Below are 18,805 nucleotides of genomic sequence, written 5' to 3'. Positions count from 1 at the left end.
CCAGAAAGGGACTCTCATATATAGTCACTTGATTTATGACAAATTTGATACTCCTGATACATCGGGGAAAAGGTGGTCTTAGGAGACTTACGGTCCCATGTAAAAAAGGTAGAAAATAAAAATAAATGTGCATCTCTACTTCACAATATATTAAAAAAAATAAATTCCACATAGATGGTAAATCCTAATAGGAGAGATAAAGTAAAACAGCTACTTGGGGCTACTCTGTATGACCCTGGAGTTGGAATACAGTTTTTGGAGGAAACAAACAAGAAATACATATAAATGAAAAATACTTAAAAATGAGATATAGTCAGGGGTGCCAGGGTGGCTCCATTGGCTAAGCATCTGACTCTTGGTTTTGCCTCAGCCCATGATCTCAGGGTTGTGAGAACGAGACCCATGTTGGTCTCCAAGTTCAGCATGGAGTCTACTTCAGAGTCTGTCTCTCCCTCTCCCCTCTGATACTCTCTCTCTCTCAAATAAATAAAGAAATCTTTTAAAAACATTAGATATAGTCCAGAGGCAGTTGCTTGACTGACTGAGCTAGCCAGGTATCCTGCTTTTCTACTATTTTAAATCCAATTTTTTAACTTAGATTTTCATTTGTACATTGATAGGGTATCCAGGTGGACTTGACATTTAGATATTGACATTCTAACCTGTGATTTTGTATGTTACAAAGACATTACAAAAAATGTAAAAAGGCAAACCAAAGAGTGAAAAGACCCATTTATACTATATATATATATCCCACAAATAAATATATATATTTCTATACATCAATAAGGAAAAGAAAGACAACCCATTTTTTTTTAAATGGGAAATATCTTCCATTGACACTTCACAAAAGAGAATGTCCAAAGGGCTATTAATCATCAATATCAAGAAACTCTAATTTGCGTACCACAATGAGATGCCACTGTCTCTCAGGGGTTATAAGGATGTTAACATCATGAAGACAGACAACACCAAGTGGTGACCATAAGACAGAAGAAAACAAACCCTTGAATCCAATTTGTGGACAATAAATTGATGACACTCCTTTAGAAAATAATTAGGGATTGTCTTCTAAAGCTGAATATGCAGATATTCTAGAAACTTCCCCGCAGAAATGCATACACTGAGCACCAGAAGATATCAAGAATGTACACAGCAGCACTATTTTTATTAGCTTAAAACTGTAACCACTATAATGGATTAATTAATCGTGGTAAAATCATTTGACAGAACACAGAGAGGAAAAAAAGCAAGCTAGACATAAAAGAGTATATCCAAGGATTTCTTTTTTTTCTTTTTAAGATTTTATTTATTTATTTGAGAGGGGGTGGAGAGGGAGAAGGAGCAGGGGGAGGGGCTGAGCAGGGAGCCTGATGCAAGGCTCAGTCCCAGACCCCTGGGATTATGATCAAGGATTTCTTTTATATGATGCTCAGAAAGAGGCAAAATTAATATGGTGGTAGAAATTAGGGTTGTGTTTATTTTGGGGAACAGGGTATTATTGTCTGATGTGTCTGGATTGCTGGTCAAGTTCTTTTTCTTGATTTGGTGGTGATTACATGGTGAGTACATTTTGAGACAGTTTATCAAGCTGTGCAGTTGTAATCTGTGTTCTTAAAATTAACAGATGATCCCTATGCATGTGTTTTCCAAAAGAGACAGAAATCCTAATATTTTTTTTTTTTTTAAGATTTTTATTTATTTATTTGACAGAGATCACAAGTAGGCAGAGAGGCAGGCAGAGAGAGGAGGAAGCAGGCTCCCTGCTGAGCAGAGAGCCCGATGCAGGGCTCGATCCCAGGACCCTGGGATCATGACCCAAGCCGAAGGCAGAGGCTTTAACCCACTGAGCCACCCAGGAGCCCCAGAAATCCTAATACTTTAAAGAGTTATTTCCTGACGTTGGTTCCTTAGTCTCTAGAAATCCAGCCTTTGCATATTAAGTCAAGGACACAGAGTAGGTATCTGAAGGTGTTTGTCAAATTTAATAATGATGCAGAACTGAGGATAAGTAATAGCAGAGTAAACAAGTAAGAGTGGAAATTGTTAAGTGGCAAAAAGAACAGGATTAGCAAAAATAGAAATACTTAAAGTGGAATAAATGTAATGTCCTACAATTAGATTCAAACAAGGGCCCAAGTGAAGGATAGACACGTTTAGCTAAGAAGTAGATTTTGAATGAGAGATCCAGAGGTTTTTGATAGCAATTCGTTCAGAATAAATCAGAGGCCGCAGATGTCAAAAATTAATCTAATCACAAATTGCCTCTGGAGAAGTAAAAAGGCCATATATTAAGAGAACAATCAGTCCAATGTACCTCCTACTGGCCAATTTATGTCTAATAGAGTGTTTCTCATGCCTGAGGATGGCATTTTAGAAAACACCAGGACAGGGGCGCCTGGGTGGCTCAGTGGGTTAAGCCGCTGCCTTCGGCTCGGGTCGGGATCTCGGAGTCCTGGGATCGAGCCCCGCATCGGGCTCTCTGCTCAGCAGGGAGCCTGCTTCCTCCTCTCTCTCTGCCTGCCTCTCTGCCTGCTTGTGATCTCTCTATCAAATGAATAAATAAAATCTTTAAAAAAAAAAAAAAAGAAAAAAAAAAGAAAACACCAGGACACCTCAAGAAGGAGGAACCAGAAAGCGAGGAGAAATGGGAATGTTTGTAAACAAAGGACAACTAAAGATATGGGAGATGTTTATCCCAGAAGTAAAAAAGGCTCAAAGGGGTCTTGATAGGAGACCCACAGATTTCCGAATTCTCCCAGTGGGAACATGAATAAATGTACTTGCTATCATTTCAGAAAGCAGGGGAAGGCAAAAGGAAGGATCATGTGCACCCAGATTCCAGCTCTATATTAAATTCAAAAGTTGTTGAGTATCTATTGCTGGCAAGAAATAACTCTCCATGGTTATAGCTGTCTTGATATGCTGTGTCCCACTTTTAAAAACTTCCGTTCTCTGGAAATGTTTCAGCAGAAGCCAGATGAATGGTTATCAGTGATGTTGTTGGTGGAGAAGTTAGACTGGATGATGATTTTTTGGTGTGTGATTAAAGTCCTGAAGTTCATTGCATGAACAGGAATTTGTCGACAGTGGGAGGGCAGCCCAGGATGCCCGGGGTGCATGAATAAAGCCATAAACACACACACACGTCAAAGAACACTAAAGGGCCAAGTGAGTTAATGGTCTGCCCAGCCACGGCCGAAGAGGAAGACCAACTCTCTGATGGCAGCTTAGAACTGAGAAGCCGTGTTGCTCTGCTGGTGGGCCATGGGAGTAGGGAAGCATCAGAGATATCAGGACTGATTTTCTGGAAACAAGTTTGTTGAAGAACAAGGGGGGCTGAGTTGCTTGGGAGCCAGAAGGTGGGTTTTTGGACAGACCAAGTATGTATGAGATGAGGGTTTTAAGAACTAATGGACTCTAAGGACTCCTGTCCTTCTCTTTCTCCTAACTGTCAATAACAGACAGCTACTACTGCATTGGGGGGATCGTTAACTTACATTTAAATTTCCTGTTAGCAGAAAAGTATTTAAGTATTTTTTTCTCTCCAACAAAACAAGAAAATAATTTTATCTTTCTTAAGTGGGATCTTTTATTCTTGGTTTAGGTTGAAGTCTGATAAGAAAATAAATGTCCCCAGCTTCTAGAGATCACTGAGCTCTGGGTGCCAGAGCCGAAATGATCAGCAGATTTGGGAGGAGGGAGTCAGTCCAATGACAAGTCACACACCACACACGGGACACAAAACAAAAGCACAGAAACAGTGAATGAGCAGAGAAAGTCGTTCCCTAAAAAGTGGGGTAATCAAGCAAAGGCACAGAGAAAAGCAGAACACAGAAAACATGGGGGTCAAAAGAGAAACATGAGAGATGGGAAGAACGGTCCGGGCTCCTGGTGCTTTCCATTGCTCTAAGAATATAGGACTTCTTTCCTTCAAAACTCTCTATCTTACTACTTGGGTTACTTTGAGCAAGACTCTGTTACTTCCAACCAATAGATCCCCTAGGCCAGTGTTTCTCCATCCTGTCTCTGCACTAAAGTCTCCTGAGATTATAAAAATACCGATGCCTGGAGCCCACCTCCAGAAAGTTTTAGTTAACTGGTCTGCAGTGACACCAGAACTGTGGGATTTTTTTAAGTTTTCCAAGTGATTCTAATGCGCAGCTGGCGTTGAAAACCACTCTGGTCCCATCAAGAGTTGAGATCAGTGGATCTCACGTGTCATGAGTGTTAGAATCGCCTGGAAGAGTTTCCAAAGTACAGTCTGTAAACCACTCCCCAGCAATTCTGCGATTCAAGTAAGTCTGGGGTGGGCCCCGGGAGTTTGCATTTCTAGCAAGTCCTTGGTGATGCTGAGACCTTGGACCTAAGCCCATGTTTTGGAAGTCTCTAGGCTAACGGAACCAACAGAACTGTTGGAGCTTTAATCCTCTGCCGTCACAAATTTGCCACCAACCTTTGCACCTCAGTGTCTCTATGTGAATTAAACACCCACCATTCTTATGAAAAGTGTGCAAAAAAAAAAAAAAAGTCGAAGCTGTGTCTTAGCAACAGATTTCTCAATAAAGCCAGAAGCTTTGCCTTCCTGGTGACAGGGTGCCCCTTAAATGCTCAAGTCACCTGAAGAAAAGAGTTTTCTTTTTTTTTTTTTTTTTTTTTTTCCGATCCTGACAGACTCTGGAAGCTGAGGTAAATGATGGAATAGAGACCTAGTCACCTGTGGGACTGAGTCCTGCTTAGCCCTGGGACTTCTAGTGGCCTCTGGAGACTCAAAATAGAGGAGACGCTGACATTGTCCTGCTTTTGCTCAAATGACATCTCTAAAAATAAATGCTTGTTAATTATAAGAAACATGTATGCCTCTATACTATAGGCAGTAATTATAAGACAAATTATCAAGTTATTTCTGTTGAGGGAGCTTTTTCTTTCCAATGGAAGATGTAGTGCTTATTCTTCCTTTCAGTAAAATTCTGTGCCAGGTGGGTAGGAAGTGTGCCCAGTGGTGGCACTCGAACATTCATGGGCTAACCTATGGTCTTTTTTTTTTTTTAAGATTTTATTTATTTATTTGACAGTGAGAGATCACAAGTAGAGAGGCAGGCAGAGAAAGAGGGGAAAGCAGGCTCCCCGCTGAGCAGAGAGAACCTGATGCGGGGCTCGATCCCAGGACCCCGAGACCACGACCTGAGGCGAAGGCAGAGGCTTTAACCCACTGAGCCACCCAGGTGCCCCCTAACCTATGGTCTTATCTTGTTTATTTATCAATTGATTCAGCAAATATTTACCGGATGCTTGCTTTGTGGCAGGAGAAATTAAAATGTTAATATAATATAGCGCTATTCTTAACAGAACAATAGTTACTTTATTGAAGACTTATGATGCTCAGATAATGAGCTAAAAACTTAATACACGTTATCTCATGATGAAGCAGGTGCTACCATTATCCCCATTTTGTAGCCGAGAAAACTGAATTCAGATCAAATAAGTAATTTATCTTTTCCAGGCACACCCAAGTCTGCACTTCTCTTAAGTATGTGAATAAATATTTGAACCCCAGTATGTTCTAACCCAGAATCCATGCTTCAAAACACTTTTTTTTTTAAAGATTTTATTTATTTATTTATTTGATGGAGAGATCACAAGTAGGCAGAGAGGCAGGCAGAGAGAGAGGAGGAAGCAGGCTCCCCGCCAAACAGAGAGCCCGATGCGGGGCTCAATTCCAGGACCCTGAGATCATGACCTGAGCCAAAGGCAGAGGTTTAACCCACTGAGCCACCCAGGTGCCCCAATGCTTCAAAACACTTTTAAAATTTCTGTATTGCCCTTTCCAGGAACTGTTGTGTTCGGACGATCTCATGAGTAAAGAGAAATCATATTGCCGTGAGAGGAAGATGGAAGTAGAGGTAGGAACAGGTCTATGGGAACCCAGATAAGGGGGTATGTGCACGAGTCCAGGGGCATCACTCACACTGTGCTCCATAATAATGGTACCCATAAGGGTGTACGATGTAGGGGTCCTAGGAATCTCGAGGCAGAGGGGAGGGTGTTCCTAATTTGAGTCCCCTGGGTGAGAGCCATCCAAGCCAAGGGAATGAGGAAGAAGGCATCATGGATCTGAGGAGTTTCACCCATTGAGAATAAGACTGCAGAGTGAAAGGAAAGGAGAATGGACCTCAGGGCCTACAAGTGGGCAGTGGGCAGATCAGTGATACCCTTGCACACCACTCTGGGATGTCTGGACATTTCTCCGAAGGTGGTGAAGGAGCCATTAAAGTGTTTGTACAGGAGGAGCAGTATGGTCAGGTCACCAGGACAGGAGTTCGAAGAGTAGACTAGAGGGATGGACACCAGGCCCCAAGAGTTGACAAAGGCCTAACTAATGCAGCAGAAGTATGGCACTTAAGGAAGCTTAAGCATGGAGAGAAAGGAAGTTGAGTGAGAGGGGAAGGAAGTAAAATCTACAGGAGTTGGAGACAAAATGGATCTAGGGGCCAAGTGAGGAAGAGGTTAAGGATACTCCCTAGATTTCTGGCTTAAGTGAACAGGCAACATGATTGTGCTTTTCCCCAAGGCAAAGAATATAGGCAGGGATGATGATCTGGAGGTTTCATTTCATTAAGTTGAGTTTTGCTTGAGCTGGAGTGGTTAGTTTTGAACTTGCGTGCCCTGGGCTAAACGGACTCCCCTGCGTCTGGCTTTCTCCATCAGCAAACTATATGGTGTTGATTGGATTACGATTTTGAAATCCGGCTCTTCTGCATCTCCCCGGTACCTTTGCCAATGAATTCTTGTCTGAGCTAAATTGCAAGGTTAATTTAATTCATGCAAACGTGAGTTCCATCATTTCTTGCTCAACAAAGAGATCGTTCGGGGCCACATTGCTATGCTCCTCACACGCCTTCCCCACCTTTTGCCTCCATTCCTTGGTCCCATTCCTGTTCCTCTGTAAGCTAATTGGGCCCCTTATGCAAGAGGTTAACCCCCATCTCAAATGCACCCCCCCACCCAGGCATTCTCCTGCTCCCCACAGTATACCTATCCCTGATTGTGTTTACTGCTCTGCCAGCTTTAAGTTGCTGTGTTTTCCATTCCTGACATCTGGGTCTTATTCCCGCTTCCCAGCAGTGAAACCTCTGCATTATTTATGCCACTGCCACAGGAAAATGAAGGTGAGGCTGAACTGTGAGAAGGCACATTCTGGTGTATGTGATGGAAACCCAGAACAGCAATGCTTCCAATTAAGCCAAGCAAGGCTCACAAAAGCCCTGGAGACTCCAACGTGTGCACAATACTTTGCGGGCGGCATTCAGCCCAAGCTCCTGAGTGGAACATCTCTATGAGGGAAATGATATTGGTGGCATAGCCAACGGTCTTCCAAGAGCCCCATCTGCAAGACCAAATTTTCCAGACTTTCTACGGACAGTCATGCTCTCTCTTTAGTATTTCATCTGAGTGAGAGCAACATCCAGTCATGGCTGAGGCGAAACACATGGGGCCTGGGCAGAATTTATTCCCAAAACTACCTGAGAGGAGATTTTAGGCTCCATTCCCTTTCCTAAAAGGGGAGACTTTTACTAAAATTGGGCCACTATGGGCTAAGGTTCCAACATGGCCTTAGAAAAAGCAGCCTTTGCTTACAGATCACTTGGGCCCCCTCCAATGGCAAGCGTGGGGCAATTATTTCACATTGAACTCAGCAGAAGCTTCAATAACTAACCAGCAATGAGACTGCCCAGAGTGGGACCCTTTATTCCATGTTATAAAATGCTGGAGGACGTTTTCTGACATCCCATGGCTATGTATTACATTGTCCTTCTTTCCAAGATAATTTAATTACACTGAACATGCCCATGAAAATTAACATGAAACATACAATCTAACACGTGGCTCTGTCTCGGACATAAGTCTCTGGTAACTAATGTTAAGTTTAATATCTGCTATTTACTAGACTTCCTGATAGGTATCAGTCACACTGGTAAGATTTTACACACTTCTACACTCAGTATCGACATCCTGCAAGGACAGTATCATCCAAATTTTCAGATGAGGTTCCCACTTCTGCTAAAGTTAAAAGAGGTTAACCGCTTGCCCATGGCCACTCATTACAAAGCAATGTTTCACCTCAGACTTTGATCAGTCTGGCTTTAAAGGTTTTCCACAATAAAATATTTTAAATCATTGGACGTGCCAGTGATGAAGAGAAGTATAACAAGATTGTCAATTACCAATATTCAGATGGAACTACCGGGCTTACTCTGAGCTCCTACCTTGGTTCATTTCCACTCCCTGTCTCTGGCTGGCTGGACCTCTGTGAGCAGTGAGGGGGATACCCTGAGAGGGCATTCAGAAGGTTCCTCAGGAATTAGAACTGTTCCTTTTCCCCACTTTTAGAGGTGGGAGGGAGAGAAGCACCAGCCCGGGTGTCATGTTTGGACGTAGTCCCAATGATCTATCAGCCTGAGTGAGGCCACTGCCTTCTGTTTCACTCAGTTATAGGTACTGAGGCTCTCAATGTAGAAGCATTGATCTACCCATTTTGTGCACCACTCCCAATCAGGGTAGATGGGTTATTGGGACCCCTGTCTTCCCCAAGATGTGGGGCCTAGACTAATCTTTTTGACCCATTGCAGATGTCCACGTTGTCTGGATAAACCCAGAGAGTGGGATACAATGCTGACCCACTACCATGCTTACTTACTTCCTCCATGTAAGAAGGCTTACCTCAGTTTCCTGATTTGCATTCCTATCTTCAAGGGCTGTCAGTAGTCTTGGCCCCTGAGGCTGGGTTGGGCTTTATGGTTGGCAACTCCCACTTTCTGGGACTAGAACTTTGAGGTCTATGTCCAGTGCCATTTGCCGTGATCAATGCTGCCTTGCTCCACTCACCAACCAGTCCTCCTCGAACATGTGTACTGAACAGATGTAGCACAAGTCCCCTGTTTCTTCATCTGATGTCTGTTTTTACCTATAGCCCTCCCTCATAGACAGCAGTCTTATGGCAAAATTAGCCCATCTGGTCCTGTCTCCACACATTTCTTGCCTCCTCCGATTCCACAAGCTCTAGGCAGAGGCACCATCACATTAATTCAGGCAACTACCCTCCTACTTCCCCCTCCATTCAACCTCCTAGCTTTGCTCTGCCTCACAAAAAAATGACAAAGAGGGAACTGGCTCAAAGTTCTTTGAAAAATCTGACTGGCCCTCCCTGTGGCACATAGAAAACCCCAGATTTCCACCCCTGTGATACACACAAAAGATACATTAGAGATACCAGCAAGGGAGAAAGAAGAAAACTTCTCTGCTTGTCAACATAAATTTATTCAAGAAACTTTAGCAATTCACTTAAATGTGGAAGTACTGGTGTCTATAAAAATACCTACAGAACATGGTTTCTGGTATTTAGAGAAGCACTGTTTAATCTGTATTCTGATACAGTGGGAACAATTTTAAATAAAAGAATATGGAATCAAATTTAATTTTTTCTCAGCCAGGACCTCCAAGAACATTCTGCACCCCCCCCAACCATATCCTTACACATGAAAAGAGGGGAATTCTAGATGTAGTACCTTAGCATGAATCAACAAAAATGAGCAAAAATAACACCTGTCCTTCTGCCACTTCTGAGGTATAAAGTGAAAATAAATAGTGTGTATAGTGTATCTTGAGGCCTTGGGGAACTCAGGTTTCAGGAAGAAACATGCCATACATTTCTGTAGTCTCCTTTTGTGTCTCTTAGAAGAAGGCTGATTAAAAACATATGCCAGAGGGACAGAATAAGACCAGGAAAATCATTTAAGTAGCTAAAAATTCTGTTCCACTGGGCCCCAGAGAAAGATAAAACCAAAATATGCCCACCCTGTCCCTTGGCAGAAGGCGGCCTAGTTTGTATAAGTTGTAAATGGAAATCAATGAGCTCTTCAAAGAGCACTGAAATCCCTTTACCAGCACGCACTCCTATAGTGAGAGCCAGGAGGAAAGAATCGATACTGCTCCTAATTCCAAAGCCCAGTTTCTTCATAGGGACACAGGGGCCAGGCCAGCTGCAACACAGAAGCCTAGAAGAGGCTGTTGGCCTGCCTTCTTGGGAGCCTGAGGGAGACTCACAGCTTTCTTCCATTCCCCTTAGCCATGTCCACACCTCCTGGCCCTCGCGGGGACCTCCCCAAACAGGAACAGATTCAGTGCCTCCTACTAGCTGATAGTGGTGGAGTCTGTTCTTTGGGCTTCTCTGCTGGCATGCCTTGTCTTTGGCTGGACCTTTCTGACTCATAAACAGATCTTTCTCCCACAGCCTTTCCACTCTGCTGTGTGCATGCCTGCCTATTGGTCTGTCTCATTTTGGGCAGGTCCCTTTGTCTCCTAGCTGTGCCTCAAATCCCTGTGACTACGCTTTGATTTGTTTGTCTTTAATTTTCTGTATTTATGTAAATATGTACCTACAGTGACATGCAGAGACCTCGAATGACTTTTCAGTCAATGAGTTTGGGTCTAAGTGACGCTTTAATTGAGATATAGAACATTTCTACTAACCTCAAAAGTCCCCCTGGACTCCATTATTGGATCCCTTGCTAGAGGCAACCAACGTTCTGATTCCTCCATCTTGCACTTTACATAAGTAGAAACAGAGGAGTGTATACCCCCTAGTGTCTATCCTATGTCACTCAACATGCTTCTGAAGTCCATCTGTTATTGCGCGTACCAGCAGCTCATCACTGCTAGGTTCTGTCTTGTTTATTTCTTACTGAATAGTACTCCAATGTATGAGTGTACCATTATTCGCTATGCTTCTGAGTTTTGGATCCAACACCTGGAACAGATTTTTTGACACTCTCTCATAAATTAGAGACAGAAAATTAGGGCTCAACAAAATGGGAAAGAGACTATAATGTCAGTGTCATATCAAACGAATCTATGCCAGAAGGTAATAAGAAGCTTTCCTTCCTTTGCCCCTTGCAATCACCCCAACTATAGAAAACCTTCCAGAACACAAGTTTCACAAGGAAGACCATCTAAGAGATCACAGGCAGTCCTGTTGACCCTCTGGGAAAAGACCATTATTTTTCTCTACTTTACTATAATAAAAACAAACAAACAAACAAACAAACAAACAAAAACTCTTCTCTGGTTTTTCCATAACCTTGAGGGAAGATGACTCAACCCCTTATTTGTGTTCCTACAACAACTCACATGGACTTCTGTTGCAGATTTTACCATTTTGTACTTCTTGTTTCTTTGCAGACCTGACTCCACTTTCTAACAAAGTAAACTATAGAAACCACCCCCCCCATGTGTGCAAAAAAAGGACCATCTTTTTCCTTTGTGGTGATTATACACACTTGCTGTAGAAGAATGGACACATGGATGACTGCCCAGATGGATGGGTGGATGGATGGGTGAATGGGTGTATGGATGAGTGGATGAACGAATGAATGGATGGGTGGATGGATGGGTGGATGAGTAGATCAATGGCTGGATGGGTGGATGGATGGGTGAATGGGTATATGGATGGATAGATGGATGAGTGGATGAGTAAGTGGATGGGTGGATAGATGGGTAGATGGGTGGACTGATGGATGGATGGATGATGACTGGATGAGTAAATGCATGAATAGATGGATGGATAGATGGATGGGTAGATGGGCGGATGGATGGATAGATGAAACAATATGTAAATATTGCCATACTGTCTACAAACTCAATGATCTGTCTGGTCTTCAGCAACCCCTGGCAGTATCAGGATACTTCTTTCTCTCACTATCTCACATTCTCATTGGTTCTGGGAGTTCAAATTATTCTACTCACCAACAGGCAAATGTCCGACTACCACCTACAGGTTATATCTCCTAGCCACCAGAAGTAGCGTCCTGATACTTTAATTCCTATGAGCTAGAGGTTGGACAGAGTCAGTTAATCTATAACCACGCAGTCCAAGAGCCAATCTGGACACCATGGTTAAGTTTCTGTGTCCAGGACAGGTCTGGCTCTAGTAAGAGTGGCACTGCTTCTGCTGTCAGCAGGCGGCTGGTTAAATACAGCCTCACAGGAACTAAAAGGTGATGCTGAGCCCATTAGAGAGTTTTGTAACACTGTGAATAGCATTTAGTACTCAGCTGTTTCTCACCCACCTCTCAGATGCTCCCAGCAGGAAACAAGTCTGTAGCTGTCATGTTTACAGTTAATTAATGTTTATTTATATTTTTTAAACAAGGCATTCACCTGTCGCGCTTTAAAATAAATGTTCTGCTCTTCAATTAGAGGTTGTCAGAGTGGAGAAGAATCCTGTTTGTTATGGGTTGAATGCGTGTATATTTAAATGTGTATCAGGTAAGGACCTCTTTCCCTGTAATCTCTCTTCTCACAGAGGCTAAGTTTTCTTTTCTCAGAGAACACATCCTTCCCAGGCCTTGATTGTAAGATTGGTGTTCTGCTATACAGGCCATGACCTTGCTTCTAGAGGGTAGACAACATAGATTATAGTGTCTCCTTAGATGGGGTGGCGAGGATTAGCATGAAAATACTACACACTGCACAGTGTAGACCAAGGATTTTAAAGGAGAAAGGACATTGTTACATTGTTTGTTCTCTTTGCAGTCAAGTATTGCCTCAAACCTTGCACATTGCCAAGAAAGGTCTGGCTCCTGAGAGATCACTCGAACACTCTTAGAATAGTCTTCTAGACAAGACTGTCTTTCTTTACCAGGACCTTGGGTCATGCCGATGGTTGATGCTGACAGTATAATCTATGGTGAAGGTCTCGGGCCATAATGTGTCAGTTTGACCTCTACAGGGGCTGGAGACTGAGTAACTAAGATCAGCCATGTGGGGTTATTACTTTAACTGTGCCCCAGTAAAAACCCTGGACGTCAAAGCTCAGACAAACTTCCCTGGTTGGCAATACTCTCCATGTCACCACACATCACTGCTGAATTAAGCTCTGTCCATACAGCTCCACGGGGAGCAGATGCCTAGAAACCTACCCTTGTCTCTCCTGGATTCTGTCCTATGTACTCTTTACCTTTGCTGATTTTAATCTGTATCCCTTCACCATAATAAACTATAATTATAAGTACAACAGCTATTCTGAGTTCTGTTTGTTCTAGGGAATCAGCGAACCAGAGGACAGTTTGGGGACCACAATACCCTCTCTCAGAGAGTATGTGATAAAGACAGACTGGGTCCCAGGGTGGAAAACAGGTCAGAACTAAATGCCAACTCTGCCATATACCTCCTGAAGACCTCAGGAAAATCACTTGACCCCTTAGTCTTTTTGATACTGTAGTAAGATTCTATACTAGATATTCACCTAATATTTCAATAGATATTCACTGAACGTGCCACCATTTTAATCACATAATATACGTTCAAACAGTGGTTAATGGGAGAGGTGATTTTTTGGCCCATCAGTGGGCTTCCCCACACTATTTTATGTTCCTTGGTTAGACAAGCACTCTAAGTCTGGACAGATGTCCCCTCGATACTTTTGCAGAGAATACGTTCACAGTTTGTAGTCAATAAATTATTGTTCTTAGTTAACTTGGCTGCCATTGCTTCCTTCCTTATCCTAAGCTTAGGCCTCTGGTTCCAAATACAGACCTTCATCAATTGATGATGAAATTACAACCTGTTAAGTCCATCATCAATTGAAAATATCATACACTGAAAATGTATTTAATACACCTAACCTACCAAACACAGCTTAGCCTCCCCTACCCTCATGTGCTCAGGACCCTTACATTAGCGCGCAGTTGAGTGAAATCATCTAACACAAGGCCTATTTTATAATAAAGTGCTGCTTATCTCATCTATTTATTGAACACTAAACTGAAACTGAACAACAGAATGGCTGTATGGGTACCGAACTGTGGTACTGGTAGAGGTTGCTCATCCTCCTGATTGTGTGGCTGGCTGGGAGTTCTGGCTTGCTGCCACTGCCCAGCAGTGCAAGGGAGGATCGAACCACGTGTCTCTTGCCTGGGAAAAGACCAAAGGTCAAAATATGAAATATGGTTCCTACCAAACGTAAATCAGCTTCACTCGATGGTAAAGTAAAAAAAAAAAAAAAAAAGAAAGAAAAAGAAAATCCTAAGTAGGAACCATCAGTAAGTCAGGGGGTGGACTATCCGTCATGTTTTCTCTCAATTGTACAGTTGCTAAACCCGGCACATAAAAGTACCTAGGACAGTGCCAGAATCATCTCTGGAATGGAGTAAGTACTACTTGAACATGAATATGAACATCGAGAGCATTTCTTCCAAACACTACTTATTAGATACATATTCTTTGTTGACCAATAACTTAAAACCCAGAAAAATAAAGACATAGAAAATGGGATAAAATGCAATTTTTGTACACCTCTTACCAACGGTTGTTGAACCAATGTTTTCCACTATTGTGGATTAAACTGTGTCTCCCCCCTCCAAAAAATAAAAAGCATGTTGAAGCTCTATTCTTAGTTCCTGTGAATGGGACCTTATTTAGAGACAAGTCTTTGAAGAGGAAATCGAGTTCAGATGAGGCCGTACTCATTGTGGTGGGCCCTAATGAAGTCACACCAATCCAGTGACTGCTGTCCTTACAAGAAGAGGGAAGTCTGTACACAGACACGCAGATACGCAGACACACACACACACACACACAGGATGGCAGAGGGTCGAGACTGGCTGCCACAAGCCAAGGGATACTCGGGACTCCCAGCAATCAGCTGAAGCCAGGAATAGGCGATGGAGGGTTTTTCCTAGAGCCTTTGGAGATATCATGGCTGGCTGATGTCTTGATCTTAGATGTCTAGCTTCCAGAAAAGTGAGAGAATGTGTTTCCATTCTGCTTCAAGGTACTCAGTCTGTGGTGCTTTATTATGGCAGCCCTAGGAAATGAATACATCCCCCATTAAAGCCTGTCACACATAGGTCTTTGGCTTGTATCCGGGTTTCTTTCTTTGACAGAAAGTAAGCTTCCTCGTGAAAGATGGAAGGAACCAGCCCAGAGTGTGGAGGCAGAAGGAAGTGACTCACCCTGGGACTTCGGCCAACACTGCTCAGGTAGTACAGGAGCCCTTTGGCGTGGTAGATCGTTGGCTGGAGACGAGCGCTGGGAGAGAGCCACTGTCTGTTCAAATCCTCCCCTTTCAGTGAGCATCTGTGGCTGCAGGAACAAACAAGGAGCAAATAAATACTCATCGAGAAGAAAATAACTCGAGAAAATAGAGCTCGACAAGACAAACAAACTAATGAATCCTGCGTTTCTCTGACTTCTGCCCGATTGGCATCCATTGCAGATGTCCAGAAAGCTGTGGATCTGTCATTCAAGCTCCCGAATTGTTGGGATTATTCCCAGGCCCCAAAAAGAAATGGAAACCATATTTGACTTGCTATTGGGTTATCTCCGTTTCAGGACAAAGTTTGGGAAATGATAGTTCCCCGTTATATGCATCTACACAGAATGAATTTGATAAATTTTTCTGGGCTCTGGGACCTTCAATTCTACAAATAATTAAGTTGAGCTCAAACTGTCATGCCGGGTGCCTTATATACACTCTTTCCAGCTGGCCCAATAACTCTGCCAGGTGGATAGTTCTGCATCCCAGTGAAGAGACTGGAGCTTCAAAATGACTACATAAATGGCCCAAGATCACATAACTAAGAGCTAGGCTTCACATCCAGGGCTGTTTGCCTCTGAGAAAGCCTATGGCTCCTTCTCCCATCTTATCCATACAGGTGACACAGCACACTTGACATTTACCCAGAGAGCCCAAGTATCTTTTGCAAAGACATCATGACACATGAGCGGAATCATCCATCCCCTCATTTGGGAAACGGAGACGTTCACACTGGAAAGCATCAAGTTACTTCACAAAGTTGATGCAGCTGGTTAGGAGAGCGCGGCCTGCGATTCAGGGGGAAGCCAAGACGCTGAGCTGTCAGGTCAGGTCATCCGAAAAAAAGAGATGCTCTGAGATGACCAAGTGCAGCCAGCCCAAGCTCGGGGGAGGCCTCCAGCAGGCCTGCTACGATGCTATTTACTCAGGAGAGCTAACAGGAGAGAGGCCACGAATGGAGGGGAGGCAGCCCAGCATCCCCCTCCTCTTTCCCCCATGCCAGGCCACATCTCCTGCAGCCCTAGTCCTTCCACACATCAGGTCCTTCAGACAGGTCACAGATCCCTCAGAGCAACCCTGTCCGCTGTCCCCTTGCCAGGCCACCCTGTTCTGGTCCTGTTAGTTACACGAGCTGCCAGAGTTCCGCTTAATCAGAGATTCTCATAAACCACTTTGGGCGGGGTTTTACTGTTATTTAGTTATTTTTACCTCTCTTTCCTTGGACTGGGAGCCTCCTGGGGGCCGGAACAGTGCTTTGTTACCATCAAAACCCTAATATAGTAACTACCAGAATCAGTATTCAGTAAATAATTTCGAAGGAATAAATGTACTAGCATTTAAGTATAGAACCAGATACGTTTTCTGTTTTTTTTTTTTTTAATCACTATTTTCAATAAATCTTGGAGGTGGAAGGAAAAAGGTTCAGCCTCCTTCTTTCACCACTTTCTCATCTTCGTGTTTCTGAAATTATCTTTAAATATTAGTTTCTTGGTGCTTGTCAGCCTCCCCTTACAGATCGCTAGAAACTAAAAATCTTTAGATTAATCATTTATCCCGATCTCACCATTAAAATATTTTGACTTGAGAAATAGTAGGTTTTTTCACCTTCTTCTGTGATTTTTTTGTCCTTTTCTTGCTATTTTTTTCTCCCTTCCTCTTTTTAATAGCAATGACATCGAGAAATAGGGTTTATCTGTTCTGCCTGGCGACCAGGGATGGAGGTAAAACATAAAGGAGATCTTGAACAGTGATAGCAGCAGAAAGAAGCAGGCGTCCCAGACTTGGTCCTGAGCATATTTGCTGTGTTTAAATGGATTTCTTTTCTCAAATCAAGGTACTCACAGGCACAACATCCCTGAGCCCCAGGACACGAACCGCTCTGTGATTCTCCTTGCCTTGACCTGGTTTCTCATCAACACTGGGGATTTGTGTTTTTTCTTGGTAACATCAAAAGTGATGAAATCAGTAAGACCCTTTAAAAGCACTTCCATCTGTATAAATGAAAATGCAGGCAATGTATATATCCAGTAGCCATCAATTCCATGTCAACTCTCTCTTTCCATGTGCTCCTTGGAGAACAAGTGTGGGGACAATGTCTACATGAGAAAATGCTCATAGCAAAAGTAGAAAAAAGTAAAGCTTGTGTTGCAGTCAGAATAAGCCCTGGGTTGGCCTTAAGAAGACGACTCCCAACTCACAGTCCTATCGCTGGATATGGGATTTGGGATTCTCTTTGAGAGTCAACAGCCCCATAGGCAAAAAATATAGAAATAAATGTAACTCGCTTCCCCGAATTATGCTGAAGATCAAATGAAATGATATCTCCATGGGGAAATATCTACAGAACTCTATCTCTACCCGTGTCTCTCTTTAGGTCATATCCATACCTATATTCATGTGCACATCCCCATCTCTATCTAAATTTACATCTTCATCCCCATCTAGAAGGCTCAGGGATGCACAGCAGCACGTGGACAACGTTCATTGGTTCCACACCTCACCCTAATTTTTTTTTCATTATGAAGAATAATGAAGGAGCTCTATGTAGGTTGATTGAAAAGGATCCTCTTGGCTAGGAAACCAAAACAAGAGGCTGTGGTCCAATGACCAGCTCACTTGAGCAGACTTAGAGGTGGAAGCTATGAGACTAAAAAGAAAAGAATTCATCTAAGAAAAAAAACTCTGAGGGAGTAACAATGTAAATTTTCAATTGGACTTCAGGCTGTTAAATAGCGCAGAGGGGGCCGGTGGATGGCATCTGAGATTATCTAATTATGTGGATTTGGAGAAATGACCCATGTAAGACAGAGGAAAGCCATTAGCTTTGGGTAAATTTTGTTGTGCAGGGTATGGAGAGAGTGATGCATTCATTCCCTTTGTACCCATAGGTTGTGTGGACTTGGAAGCCCATATGTCTGTATTTGTACTCAGGGCTCTCTGCGTGGCTATGATTGGGAGAGTATCTCTGGGTCTGCCTATTGCTACAGCAGTCCCTGTATCTACGCAAGTGCAGATTATCACAATATGTACTACACGTAACTTGAGTGCTTTTCCTTTTAAAGCAAATCCATTTGCTTCCAATCTCCAAATCCATTTGGCATTTTGTGTTAATAATATCCGAGATTCATGCAGTCAGAGAAACTGCCGCTGTTCTTCCTAGAGATTTGTTTTAAGCATTTGAAGATGAAACGTAACCAATCTTATTATCTACTGTAGCATTTCTGAAATGACAGCTGCTCCCACTATGTGGAGAGAATTAGCAGATGGGCAGCTATGACTGGCTGGCAATAAATTCCGTGCCTCTAATTTCTGAAAAGGGGTCATCCCTCAAATAGAGTTTAAAGTCCTGCTTTGCTTATAAGAATAAAAGAGTGAGCATTGCTACTTTTTTTCTCCATTGAAAACTGCAAATTTACAGAGGAAAAAGAAAAAAAAGAAGAAGAAGAAACACTTCTTTCTGGTTTTAATAGGTGAAGCTAATTGATCCAACAAGTCTTCCCTATTTTTAAAGCTTTAGTTTAGCTACAGTCTAGTTTAAGACAATGCTCATATGCACTGAACATGCTAGAGCTTGGGTGAAAAACCATCTGGTTTGTCCAGGAATGTGGCAGTTTTAGCCCTGAAAATGCTACCTCCCAGAGAACCCCTCGGTTCCCGGAAAACTGGAGCAGTTGGTCCCCTCAAAGCCAGATCTCAAATTCTGAAAGGTGT

At 42.9% G+C, this 18,805-nt stretch overlaps 1 protein-coding gene across 1 annotated transcript in view; it reads right to left on the bottom strand.

Annotated features, from left to right (window-relative positions):
- The window catches only part of LOC116862616 (cytosolic carboxypeptidase 4-like), a gene marked incomplete at its 3' end in the record, with an annotated part of 169,141 nt that overhangs the window by 10,366 nt on the left and 139,970 nt on the right, over positions 1-18,805 (bottom strand). The window contains exon 4 of the mRNA XM_032849973.1: positions 15,012-15,141. Coding sequence (XP_032705864.1) covers positions 15,012-15,141 — 130 coding nt within the window. The remainder of the gene's footprint in view (positions 1-15,011; positions 15,142-18,805) is intronic.

Source organism: Lontra canadensis, unplaced genomic scaffold, assembly GCF_010015895.1.
Source record: "Lontra canadensis isolate GAN:19392208 unplaced genomic scaffold, GSC_riverotter_1.0 scaffold277, whole genome shotgun sequence".
NCBI classification, from domain to species: Eukaryota; Metazoa; Chordata; class Mammalia; order Carnivora; family Mustelidae; genus Lontra; species Lontra canadensis.
This window is presented reverse-complemented; position numbering and strand designations above follow the sequence as displayed.